We start from the raw sequence: 13276 nt of genomic DNA on the forward strand, positions 1-13276 counted from the left end.
TGCTTTAAATGTATATGCTTTGGATGTGACCCAAGCCTCATCCACGTTCCAGGTGAAAAGAGGCAAGAGTAGGCCTTTCCCAGAATCCTCTTGGCCCAGAAAACCAGGTGACAGCAGAGAGCCAATCTCAAGCCACCAGTTTTCTGCTGCTTGCCTCACGTCCCACCTGCCCTCACCTCATTGGTCCCTGCTCACCCCTTGGCCTGACGGCCATTGTGGAGAGGAAGGTGGCAGCCATTGCGGCAGCCATTTTTGTGAGGACTACATACATACAAGGGAGCTTTTGCCTTTATCCTTACCTGCTGGATGTAATGCCCCTGCACAGAGTTCATATTGACGGCCGGTCCAGAGGGCTTCCCACTGGGGCTGGCAGAATTAGGCCTGCAGGGGGCGAAAAGAAAACACACACACGCACACAGACAGACACATACACACACAAAGGTTAAGACAGAGCAAGCAATGACAGAGGGAATCACCACCTCAAAAATCAAGAACGAGCTCAGCAGGCAGGCCCCGGAGGGGGCAGTCACAATTAAAAGAGGGTTGCCTGTGGACTCCACAATATTTTTTTTTATCCACCTCACAGATGTTCAAGTGTTTGCCAGGAGTCAGGGGCATGTTCCCCCCACCACGAGTCCTGTTTCATTTTACCTACCTCCCCACACTTCTGGAGCCCCGACATGTCCAGCACAATGCTCACCAACGATCCTTTCTCTGCTGAAATGTCAAAATTCCACCACAAAACAAAACAAAAATCAAATCAAATGCCGGCTGCCGGAACTGCGCAAATCCAGTGCCTCAGAGAGTCAAGACCCTTAATTTTATGTAACGCATCCCACAGACAAACAAAGTGCAGGAATGAAACACAGATAAACTAAACAGCCCAAAAGAGGCAAGGAAGGAGGCTCTGTGTCTCACATCCATACCGTACATTTAAAGTGCAACGATACCAAGTCACAGCTTTCCCCCAATGATTCAGGAGAGCTATTTATTAAAGCTGCTTATAGTCTTTATGATACCTTCCCCTTCATTGCCCTCACAGAGCTACAATTCTCAGAGTTACCTGGGAATAGAGATTGAGTGCTAAACCACTTTGGGAATAATAGCTTTGTGAGGAGAATTAAGGGTCTCTTAACAACTTTCAGCACCCTTAACAAACTACAACTCTCATAATTCTTTTGGGGAAGCCATGATGTTTAAAGTGGTATCATAAGGCTTTATATGTAAGCTGTGAATGTGGCTTCGGTTACGGAAATGCCTTAAGCAACTCAAGAGGTTGGCATAACATTACTGAGTAAAATTCCTAGAAAATGTGACATTTGGGGTTGGATAATGAATGTCAGACCCAGAGGCCAAATGCAGTCTCCAAGGCCTTGCTTTCTGGCTCTCAGGACTTTCTCCAGGCCACACCTTCTTAGTGATCTTGCCCTGCACCCTCCTTGAGTCTTTTTGCCTGGCTGGAATGTGTCCCTTGAACTGAGATTGTGCCTTTGCTTGTTTGGATGGGAGGACAGAGAGGTGTTTGTGCATGCAGAAATTAGTCAACTCTACAAAAGTAGTATTTATATTCATTGCTCTACTCCCTTTTGTCTCAGGCCCTGACTACCACCAGTATGTGGCTCCCTGAAGGTGATCCGTAAGTACTCAGAGCAGGTCTACTGAAATCAATGTAACGTTAGTCATGTCCATCAATTACAATGGGTCTATTCTTAGGACTAACATTGGATGCAAGCGGGAATTCCCAGACCCCAAGAGGAGTGCCCTTGTTCAGCCTTGAAATCTCTTTGAGAATAAAATATGGGCCATGATGGAGTCATTTCCTTTACCCAGCCCACTTCTACATCAGGCTCCTAGAAGGCTGCCCATGAGGAAATGTGGCCCCCACCTCTGATTTAGAACTCTGGCGCGCATGAACCTGAGTGTTAGGTATGAAGTATACCTTGTGACTTAAAAACCAAGGGTTGCTTTCAACTAAGCCCTACTCATGGTAGACCCATTATAATTAATGAACCCAAGTTAGTAATGTTTATTAACTTCAGTAGGTATACTCTGAGTAGGACCAGCACCAGATACCACCCAAATTCTGGTTTACTGAGCAGACCAGCTTCATAAACCATGGGTTGAAGCTGGCTTGTTAAGAACCTGACCATGGTTGTTTTAAATCACAGTCTGTGGTCTCTATGCAAGTACAACCCAAGATTCATGGAACCTAAAACTACACAGAGCAGAAAGCTTTCTCCTGGACACTTGGGAGGAGGAGAGAGCAACTGAGCCTGAGTTCACTTAGGCTCATTCCCGCTCATGCATGTAGTACTAAACCATGGTGAACTGAGGACCAGCTCAGCCTGACTGGCTCTTTTACATCAAGTGTAGGGGGACCTGTAGCTCTCCATCAACCCCAACAAACCAAGTTCAAGCAGGCAAAGGATTATAGATTCAACCCAATGGATTTGAAGCAAGCTTTTTAGATCAGGTGTGGGGAACCTGTGGCCATCCAGATGTTGCTGGACTACAACTTCCATCATCTGAGACCACTCTCGTGTTGCTTGGGTGGGGCTGATAGGAGTTGCAGTCCAACCACACAGCTTCTCCCTCCCTGTGCTACCAAAGTAAATGTGCAAGAAGCATCCCCATCCAGGTTAGAGGAAAGGCAAGCTGCCTTGTACAGAGTCAAAACACTAGTCTACCTAGCTCAATACTATTTACATTGAAAGGCAGTGGTTTACAGAGAGCGAGTCTACCTGCCATCCTTACCTGGAGATGCCTTTAGGAATTGAACCAGGAACCTTCTGCATACAAAGCAGATGCTCTGCCCCTGAGCTAGGATCCTTAGTCAAATAATGCTATCAATATACACAGCTATTTATACGGCCAATTAAAACGCCAAGCAATCATAATTGTTGACAGCGGGACAGGGAAAATGGTTTCAGAAGGGGAATCTTTCACACTGGAGATGCTGGGGATTGAATCTGGGACCTTCTGCAGGCAAGGTGGAATATTATTTACCCACAGTCTTTCCCTTCTGTAAGCAAAAACGGCAGGGATGTCTTTTTAAGGTTACACTTCCCCTCTGCAGATTTTACGACTGTATTAGAAATAATAAAATGTTAAAAATCTGCAAATGAGAAAATCAGGGGCACCTTTTCAGGAGATCATTAAAATAAAACCTGATTAAGCTAACTGAATCTCACTATCTGAAGAAGTGTGCATGCACACGAAAGCTCATACCAAGAACTAACTTAGTTGCTCTTTAAGGTGCTACTGGAAGGAATTTTTTTATTTTGAATCTCACTAAATGCAACTCAGAGGAGACCCAATGAAATTAAGGTTAGGCATACCCATCAATTTCAGTGGATTGACTGAGTAGAACTAACACTGGATAGAACCCCTAAATAAACCTTGTTTAACATATAAGTTTCTTAAGATTAGAATTAAATTAACAAACTTCATAGGCATTTATACATGCAAATTTGGGAGGGGGGACCTTTCCCTTTCCCTGCTTTCTCTCCATCCCACTCAACAAAAATAAACCTGCAGCAATCAAAACTGTATTTCACCTGTATGTGTGAGGCGATGGAATGGACCCTGCTGTGGGAGCATTCTGTTTTGCGTCTGCAAAGTGGAATCCTTTCATTTCTACATGCGAGGACTGGAAGGAGAAAGGAACAGGTTGCAGGGTTATTTCCTTTTCACAAAAATACTTCACCATCTTGAGGATGGGAAAGAGATTCTGGCTCAGTTTCAGACATTATCCCAAGCCATAGGCCCCAGCTGCACTATACATTTAAAGCAGTTATCCTGCCATGTCCAACAGTCATGGCTCCCCACAGACCAAAGAATCCTGGAAGCTGTACAGTGGTACCTTGGGTTAAGTACTTAATTCGTTCCGGAGGTCCGTACTTAACCTGAAACTGTTCTTAACCTGAAGCACCACTTTAGCTAATGGGGCCTCCTGCTGCCACCATGCCGCCGGAGCACGATTTCTGTTCTCATCCTGAAGCAAAGTTCTTAACCTGAAGCACTATTTCTGGGTTAGCAGAGTCTGTAACCTGAAGCGTATGTAACCTGAGGTACCACTGTACTTTGTTAAGGGTGCTGAGAGCTCTTAGGAGACTCCTGTTCTCTTCTCAGAGCTACAATTCCCAGAGTGGTTTAACAGTCAATTCCTCTTTGCAGGGAACTCCAGGAACTGTAGCTTTGTGGAGGGGAATTGGGGATCTTCTAAGAACTCTCAGTTCACTTAACAAACTACACTTCCCAAGATTCTTTGAGCGAAGAAAAGACAATACATGCCTTAAATGTACAGTGCAGAGGGGACATGACAGTCACAATTACAGACCAATTCTCTTCCATGACTTTGTCTAATCTCCTTACCACATTGTGGAGGAATGAGCTCTACATGTTAGGGATACATTGTGTGGCAAAGTACTTCCTACTGTCTGTCCAGAATCTACTGCCAAACAAATTCACTCTGGATGACCTCGAGTTCTACTGCAGTGGCAGAGGTGGGATTTGAGTCTCTCCAGATCATTCATGACTTTATAAAAACCTGTTTCACATCTCTCTCTCTCAGTCATCTTTCTACACCCCCCCCCCCACAACCTTTGAGATAAGTAAGAAAACCCAAGTTGCTTGGCAAATGACAACTGTGAGGTAACTGGAAGCCACTGCAGATCTTGTTAACGTGCTCGCCACACTCCTAAATCTGTCAGGAGATGAGATGCCATATGAATTGGTTGAAGCTTCTTGGAAAGAGTTCAAGGGCAACTCCATGCAGGGTTCATTACAGTAGTGTAGCCTCGAGGTTGTGAATTTGAAAAAGTATGTTAATAATAGAAATAGGTTATTATTTTTTAAAAAATCAATTAACATATATACACACCCTGTGGGTCCTTACCTCCCTGCTCGAAGCAAGGACAGGCGGCTGAGAGCCAGGCGAGAGAATTCTGCGAGGAGCTCCAACAGACAGGTTCTGGCCTTGGGGGAGCTGGATGGACTGTGGCAATATCAGGGGCTGTTGGCCAGAACCGTAACGGGCCATCGGGAGCTGGGAGCCCGGCATTGACATTGTTAGCTGCATGTTAATGAGCAGACAGTTACTTGAGAGGCAATAATGAGAAGTAGCCACAATGCTGCTTCCCAGGGACCATAACAGTTTTGGCGTTGGGAATAGCTAATTCCCCAAGATAAAAACTGTTTATCTTTTGAGAAGTGCCTAGGGGACCCCCCACCCCACCCCGGTCTCTTCTCACCAACCCCTCCCCTGGATCATCCCACCCAGACAAAGAATGCACACACACACACACCACTTTTCCAAGGAATCTGGCAAAATAATTCACCTGAGCCTTGAAATGCACATAGAGATGAAAGAGGAAATGAGAAAGAACATTGTTCTTCCAACTTCCACCTTCTGTTCTATGCACTTTTCACGGGGCAAAAGACAACCGCTGTAGTCACTTAGTAGCCTTCTATCTCCTACAGCAATTGCATTTATTCTCTGTATAGAAGATTACTATCAATGAATTGTTTGATTCTTGTATTTCTGTCTTATAGGAGCTATGTACTGAGTGAACCTACAAACTACTAAATTTCTAGCTTATCTGTCTGCATGAAGGAAAGGTAATGTAACGGAGCAAGACAGTTTTAACCCCTTGACCGGTGGCCTCTCTTTCTGTATGCGTGCTATGAGCTAATGACGTAGTGTGTTTGAAAAAACCCTGTAAAAGCATTGTTAAAATGTGTCTCTGGGGCAGTTCCCTAAACTGGTGGTTCACTGAACTACTGGTTTTGGAGGCTGCCCTACTGCAACAGCTCCTCTAACAAATTGGGTCCCTACCGGATGATGAGTTTGTATATCTCTCTTGGTTGTGTTTTTCTTTAAGGTGTTATTCCCTCGCCTGGGCATGAACTATTAAGACGTGGCTTACAAGTAAATTCTTACCACATCATGACCAAAGGAGCAGCAAGAGGGGAGGGGGCTAAGAGGCTTTGTAGGGACCAAAGGAAGCTCTCAAGGGCGCCACTGGGCGCATGGGAGTACCACTGGTGATCCCTGGTTTAAACCATGTTTCCTGGATCATACGCAATGTTGAGCCAGGAAAGTGAAATTAAACCATGGTTTATCCGCCTTCCCAGCCGCACATGAGGAAGAAATGAGGGGAGAGCATATACAGAATGCCCAACCCCTAATTCCTTCCTCCAGCCAACGGTAATGTTTGCTGATATTTAATACTTTTCACAAAAAAGATGCTTTGTAGTGGTGAAAGGATTCTGCAGGGATAAAACCTCCCCTCCCCATCTGCCTCTCAGTTTCCTCCAACCGTGTCTACAAGAGTATCTCATCCTGAAGTCTTCTGTTTGCTATAAAAGGATTAAGCCGCGCACCAACTTTCCGCCAAATTATCTTAAGTGCTTCAATGCCAGATGGCTTTTCAAAGAGGCCTTCCCAAACCTGTTACGGTTCGTTTCCTGAAAGCAACGAGCATCTTGAAGAGCCACATTAAAAACATGCTTGCTGTTGCAGCTGGATCAATTTACTCCTCATATATTCCAATTTTAAAAGGTAAGAGAAGCATAGCTCAGAGACGCTGGAAGTAATCTGACGTCTGAACAACTCACACAGGTAAAACTGGGGTATTCAGATAAAAGCAACCAGGTCTATACGGGGTGGCGAAGCCTCAGGCTCAGGGGCTAACTGCAGCCTCCCCATCTGGCTCTTGGCTCCCTCCCAGGTCACCAGTCCTGTTGCTGCAGTTCTTTTGTTTGACTGGAATGTGTCCTCGATTATGCTGGATGGCAGTGGGGGTTATGTTGGATGGCAGTGGGGGTGGCAGAAGGACCCTCCACATACACACACTCACTTCCACATGACTGGAATGTAGACTACTATTATACACACAGGTCCTGCTTTCCAAACATAATGTGTTCCCAGGAAATTGTTCATTAGGTGAGCTGATGATTTCCATTATTTCCTATGGGAACCTTTCTAGTACATGCTTTCTACCTCCATACTTTTTGCCTGAAGCTGCTGCAAAAGCCAAACAAAAATGGGATTTGTCTGATCTCCCTCCCTTTCTGCCCAAAACGGCTGCTGCCGACCAGCCATTTGGCTATCTAAATCAGCCATTTGTGTTGTGAGCTTTGGGTGTTAATTCTTTGTGTCTGGATAACTAAGATTTCAGAGAGCAAGTGTTCTGGTAGCGGGACCTGCATGTACAAAGAACCACACACACACAAAACTGGAGATGCTCCCCAACCCCACCTCTATACTTCTGTGCCAGTTCTAAAACAGCAAACTAAGCAACTTTTGAAAACCATCTGTGTCCATGAAACCCCTCTGGTGCAAACAGAAGAATATCAGCACCTGTCTACTCTACTATCTTTTTAGACATGCGCAAAGGCAAGCTGCATGTCTCAAGCCACATTTTGGCTAATATTTTTTCCAGGCAGGAAGCTAGCAACTCCTTATCAATGCAAGCACAGGAGTGGGGGGGGTTGGGAAGAGACAGAATGATACGCACACTGAGCACCAGCCTCATGACAGCAGCATAGCCCTGACCTGTGTAAGCTGCGATTCCATCATCTGTGAGGCTCCCATACCGGGAGCCTGGTTGATCTGGCCTTCATACACCAGGGTCTGGCTCCCGTTAACTGGCTGATAAGGGGATCCGGATTGAGTTTTCACCATTTCCAAAGGCTGCATGCCTGGGAAGGCGGAATATGGAGGCTTCAGGGCAGTGCCCCCAGTCAGGACCACGGTGTTGGGTTGGGAGAGGCTGGGATGCATGTAGACCTGAGACCTAAAAGGATGCAAGGCAGATGTGCACAAACCTCAGTGTTTGCCTTGAGTTTGCTGATACTTTCCTTTCGTGCATAGGTGGTACTGTTTTGGCCACGTCTGAGTGAGACATTGAGGTAGGATTTAGGAATGTTGGCTGCCAGCTCTGGGTCTCTGCTATTCATATCCAACTTCTATGCTCCAGGTTATGTACACAGCATATTTAACAACTCTATAAAGTCCTGTGCCAAGAGGAGAATTCTGTATCCTGTGCAAATTCATTTAATTGTGTTTTGCCCAGCCTTCTTGGGCCTCAGGGCCCTTTTGTGTATCTGAGAAACTGTTGTGGGGACCACAACATTTAACAGAAGGGAAAACAGGTAATTCTAAGAACCTTCTCTCTCTCTCTCTCTCTCTCTCTCTCTCTCTCTCTCTCACACACACACACACACACACAACCACCACCAACATAAACAAGCATCCTATCTACACACTCAAAATAAATAACAGAGACCAAAAAAGCGGGGAATGCCTGTCCCCCCCATAAAAAAACCCCAAACAAATGTTGTTGTTTTTAAAAATGGGTTGATCAGAACAGAGGGGCCAAGCAGGTAGTAGTTTAAGGGTACCAGTCTGGGGACCCCAGATGTAGGGTTGTAGTCAATGGTAGTCCCACCCAGAGTAGACCTACTGAAATTAAGTCGTGACTTATGCCCACTCATTTCAGTGGGTCCAAACAATCAATCATCAAACATTTATATAATTTCCATTCAGCTTCCACTTCTAAGAAAACCTACTGCTAATTTCCCTTTCTTATGTGAAACGGGGTGGGGGTCCCCCCCAGAAGCAGCATTTCATTCTCTGAAGAAGTCGATAGAGCCCTAGCCGACTGGGGTGGGGGGGAGAGAGGGGAGGAAGGAGGCACTTGCTTGGGATCCCATTACCTGAAGGGCTGGATTGAGCTATAGATCTCCTGGGACTGTGAAACAGGAAGGCCACCTCTCAGACTGAGTTGAGCCTGGGCTTGCAAGGACGTGTGAAGAGAGAGGGGGATCTGCTGAGCAGCTGCAGCCTACAAAGAGTATGAAAAAACAACAAGAAGGTGAGATCAAGGCAGCAAGCTTCCTGGACCAAAAGGGAAGGGAAGCATCTTGTGGCGCAGACTACCATTTCTGCCTCCATGAAAACCTGCTGCTCTTGACTTCATATCCCTCTCCCTCTTTGGGTTCCCTCCTCTCTATTATTTGCTGGCAAATACTCATCAGGTGATGGAATTCATGGCTTCAAGTCTCTTGGCAGGCAGTTGGAATTATTCAAAAGCACTCAAAACTCTCTGATTTTGGCAACAACAGGCAAAGAATGAGCTACAGCTAGGTGCATGCAGCAAAGCTAACACTCTAAATCTGATAAATGCCAACTTTCACATGCGAGCACTGCCAATCCCACATAGAATTCTGCAAAAGTCTAAAAAGAGGTATATCTATTTCTTCACTTTTAGGCAGATGGTAGGGGAGGCTGCCACTGTAGCTATCAACATTCACCAGCACCATCTCAGTGTTTTGAGACGAGCCCCCAAATCTGACTGGCAGCTCTGTCATCATGCAAGATTGTCAAATGTTTTTATTCCTTTTTGTTTTTGCACCTTGTCTTGCTGTTTGCTGTTCTGGACTCATTTTGGAGGAAGGGCAGGGTAAAAACCCAGGGCCGTATGCAACACTCTCTGTCTGCCAGTGGACGGGCGAGCTTTAATGTTAAGCAGAAGAGAAATACAACGCAAGAGCTGCAACAGCAGAAACTTGCCAGGGAACAGGCTGTGCAATGTTTTGTGCAACTAAGTCACCAGCAACCTGCTTGGATGCATTCTCTTGCACAGCAATGTTCCACCACTGGTTCAAAACATTTTTGCCAGTGGAAACACATATACCGCTAAGAGGATTTAACTCAGTGCTACATTGGTTAAAACTCCTTAGAATCAGCCATCAACTTTTCCAGGTCCAGGATCCACCTTTAACCCAAAAATGTATCTGAGGACCTGTTTCTTAATCTCCTGCCCCTATATATTTGTTCAGCCGTGGTGCAGCTGCCATGACCTACCACAGAAAAGACAACAGCCCCGAGGTGGATCTCAACCCACCAGTCAAAGATCAATGCCTTAGATGGTGATGATTATGAAGATAATAACACTCCTTGATAACACATTTGCACAAACGCAGCAATAAGAACAACTTCCTTTAATAATACATATGCACAGGCCCAGTCATAATAAATAAAATAATAACAACATTCCTGGATAACATATCTGCACAGACCCAGTTGACTTGCCTGCTGGTAGCTCTGCTGTTGGGGTATAGTCTGGGGGACGAGACGTGGCTGGCTGGCAAAGACGTGTCCATCTAGATACAGGGGTGGGATGTGGTTACCTAGAATCATATTTTTTTCGGAAAGAGGGGGGGAAATGGCAAACAGTTAATCCCATTCACTCCGGAGAGGCGGGGAAGTGGGTAGAAGAAGGCGTTTCTGCTCACCATCTCCCTTCCACCCGGCCATCAAAGATACAGGGGTCCCACCCCATACTGAACTCCAGAATCCTACTTCTGCACTCCTTTGCCATAACGGTCCTAAATGCAAAGGGAGGCAGGTTAATGGGGCAGGAAAAGAAGAGGGAAAGTGACCTACGAAAAGGGCACACACATCTGTCCTCTCTTTCCCACCTGTTTTGAGTATTCCTAGACTGCCCTTCATATGACTGGATAAAAAGCTTTCAGGGAATACAAGCAAATAGCATTTCCTTTCACCAGACACACTCCCACATTACGGATCTCAAAGGGTTGCAAATCTGATGCCGGTCCTACTCAGGGCAGACCCACTGTAATGAATGGACATAACCCATTTAGTCTTATTGATTTCAATAGATCTGTTCCAAGTAGCACACAACCCATAGCAAAGTATTACTAGAAATCATGACGTAGTTGGAATGGGTTGTATCCTCCTTGTGGTCTTGCTCAAAGCAGGCTCACTGAAATTAATGGAAATGACTAACGGAGACCCCATCTGCTCAGTACATTTAAGATACCACTTTGATAAGTTATGGTTTCCCCAAAGAACCCTCAAACTGTGGTTTGTTAAGGGTGCTGAGAGTTGTAAGAACACCCCTATTCCACTGATAAAGCTACAATTCCCAGAGTTCCCTGAGAAGAGGGACTGACTGTTAAACCACTCTGGGAACTGCAACTCTGAGAAAGGAACAGGGGTCTCCTAATAACAAACTACAATTCCCAGCATTCCTTAGGGAAAGCCATTGACAGTTCAAAGTGGTATAAATAGTGATGCAAATGTACAGTGCAGAAGGGGGCTATTTTAGGTCTGTTAATTTCAATGGGTCTGGTCTGAGGACTAGTATTGAATGCAACCTGAAGTATGCTATTTGAACATATATATGATAAAAGGATTTAGATATAGATATGACCAATACATATATATGACCAATACAAAATCTGTTTACATCTTATTGAAATAGACACAACCCACAACCAGATGGGTTGGAAATAGTAGGGGAAGGGGATAACATGAGGCAAAACAAGGACATCTGTTAATACCCAAACATCTAGTGTGGTGTAGTGGTTAGTGTCTTAGACATGGGAGACCAGAGTTCAAATCCCCTATTCAGCCATGAAGCTCACAGGGTGACCTTTGACCAGCCATTGCCTCTCAGCTTAACCTACCTCACAGGGTAGTTGCAGGGATAAAATGAAGAGGAGCCCGCTGGAGGAAATGTGGGATATAAATGTAATAAACAAAATAAAACAAAATACGGTAACAAAATAAGAGGCGGCTAAAAACTTTTAAAACTATAAAGCAGAGTAAGTAACATTAACTTAAAATGCCTAGGAAAATAATAATTTAAAATAAATATTGTAACCTGGGACTGAACTGATGGCAATGTGGTAGCAGTCGTAGCTCACTGGAGAGGACACGCTAAACTTGAGGCCGCCTCCACAAAAACGGCTGTTTCCTTTGCAGCGACATAACACACTTCCCCAAGGGAAGGTACTCAGAAAACAGACAACATTAAGGCACCTTAAGGCTACTCAACTGACCATCTTAAGACAGGGCAGGCTTATTTGGAAGATATGCTATTTCATGTATTTGGGTTCCAAGATACATGCAATGTTAATAGGTAAACGACAGCATCATGCACTGGGATCAAAAGCGAAGAGGCAGCCAATGCTGTTTTTTCAAAAGTGATGTGATATGAATTCATGTGGTTGAATCAAATCCTGCACTTCCTGCACCTTCCATCTTGTCTTCAACAGCAGACACACATAGATTTCATTACAGTAATCCAACCAGGAGGTTATTGGAGCATAGATCACTGTGACCAGGTCATCCCTGTCTAGGAAAGGCTGCAGGAAGCAAACCAGCTCAAGCTAGTAAACCAGTGCCTCATGCTACCAAGGGCACTGGGGCCTCAAATGACAACACTGGAAGAGGTTTTGCAAGTCTCTGTGAGTGTCTGGATTGAGTTCAAGGTTACTTTTTATACAGTGGTACCTCTGGTTACGTACTTAATTTGTTCCGGAGGTCCATTCTTAACCTGAAACTGTTCTTAACCTGAAACACCACTTCAGCTAATGGGGCCTCCTGCTGCCGCCACACGATTTCTGTTCTCATCCTGAAGCAAAGTTCTTAACCCGAGGTACTATTTCTGGGTTAGGGGAGTCTGCAACCTGAAGCATATGTAACCTGAAGCGTATGTAACCCGAGGTACCACTGTATCTCTATCTGTCTATCTAACTATCTGAACATGGAACTATCTTAGTAATTATAGACCACACATATGTTTTATTTTCAACTTGATAAATCACATAGCTGCATTCTTTATTTCTTTATTGACAATTGTGACAACTAATCTCTTTTTTTAAAAAAAGCTCAATAAAAATATTTGGAAAAGGTATAGTTTAGACTAATCCATCAACTCAACACTGCATACTATATATACTGACACTAAGAACCCAATTTCCCATTTCATGAACTAAGATCTTTTTGTTTTTTAAGATGCAAATGAAGCTCATGCATCATGTGAATGCAAGTAAACAGTCATTTCAAGCTCTGAATAAGCATCCCTAGTAAATGGCTACTGATTCAGGGCAACTGAATCAAAGCAAATTCTTAAAGAATAATTCTAGGGGAGAGTGGGCGTGGTTGATAGAGAAAGACACTGAGTTAGGTGACACTCTCTTCCTTAGGTGGATATGGCTCAGGTATGGTATGTCTATAGATAGGTGTGCTCTGAAGTATTAATAAAATTAAAATCCTGGTTTCTGGGAGAGAGGCATGGTGATTCAGAGATCGTTCTGCTAGCTCTGGCTGACAGAAGATAATTACTTGGTGATAGATAATAGCCAGACAGATAGTCTGGCACTATTAATCATTCAGGAGATATGGTCATCAAAGAAAGTTAACCTCAGGACATCTGGATCAAAGCAGTTTCTCTATGCC

The 13276-nt window shown here is 44.6% G+C and overlaps 1 protein-coding gene across 13 annotated transcripts in view; it reads right to left on the reverse strand.

Moving 5' to 3' along the window:
* The window catches only part of PRRC2B (proline rich coiled-coil 2B), a gene marked incomplete at its 3' end in the record, with an annotated part of 70911 nt that overhangs the window by 6492 nt on the left and 51143 nt on the right, over window positions 1–13276 (reverse strand). For 3 of the 13 annotated variants that reach the window (XM_082208074.1, XM_082208071.1, XM_082208066.1), the window contains exons 26-32: window positions 10303–10395; window positions 10100–10197; window positions 8722–8849; window positions 7559–7799; window positions 4883–5074; window positions 3558–3649; window positions 300–381 (exon numbers count right to left, since the gene is read on the reverse strand). In XM_082208074.1, coding sequence (XP_082064200.1) covers window positions 300–381; window positions 3558–3649; window positions 4883–5074; window positions 7559–7799; window positions 8722–8849; window positions 10100–10197; window positions 10303–10395 — 926 coding nt within the window. Of the gene's footprint in view, window positions 1–299; window positions 382–655; window positions 718–3553; window positions 3650–4882; window positions 5075–7558; window positions 7800–8721; window positions 8850–10099; window positions 10198–10302; window positions 10396–13276 lie in introns of those variants that run through there. The other 10 variants (XM_082208070.1, XM_082208075.1, XM_082208067.1 and 7 more) reach the window with 9 other exon arrangements.

The sequence above is a fragment of the Podarcis vaucheri genome (assembly GCF_965113315.1).
Source record: "Podarcis vaucheri genome assembly, chromosome: Z".
In the NCBI taxonomy this organism is placed as follows: domain Eukaryota; kingdom Metazoa; phylum Chordata; class Lepidosauria; order Squamata; family Lacertidae; genus Podarcis; species Podarcis vaucheri.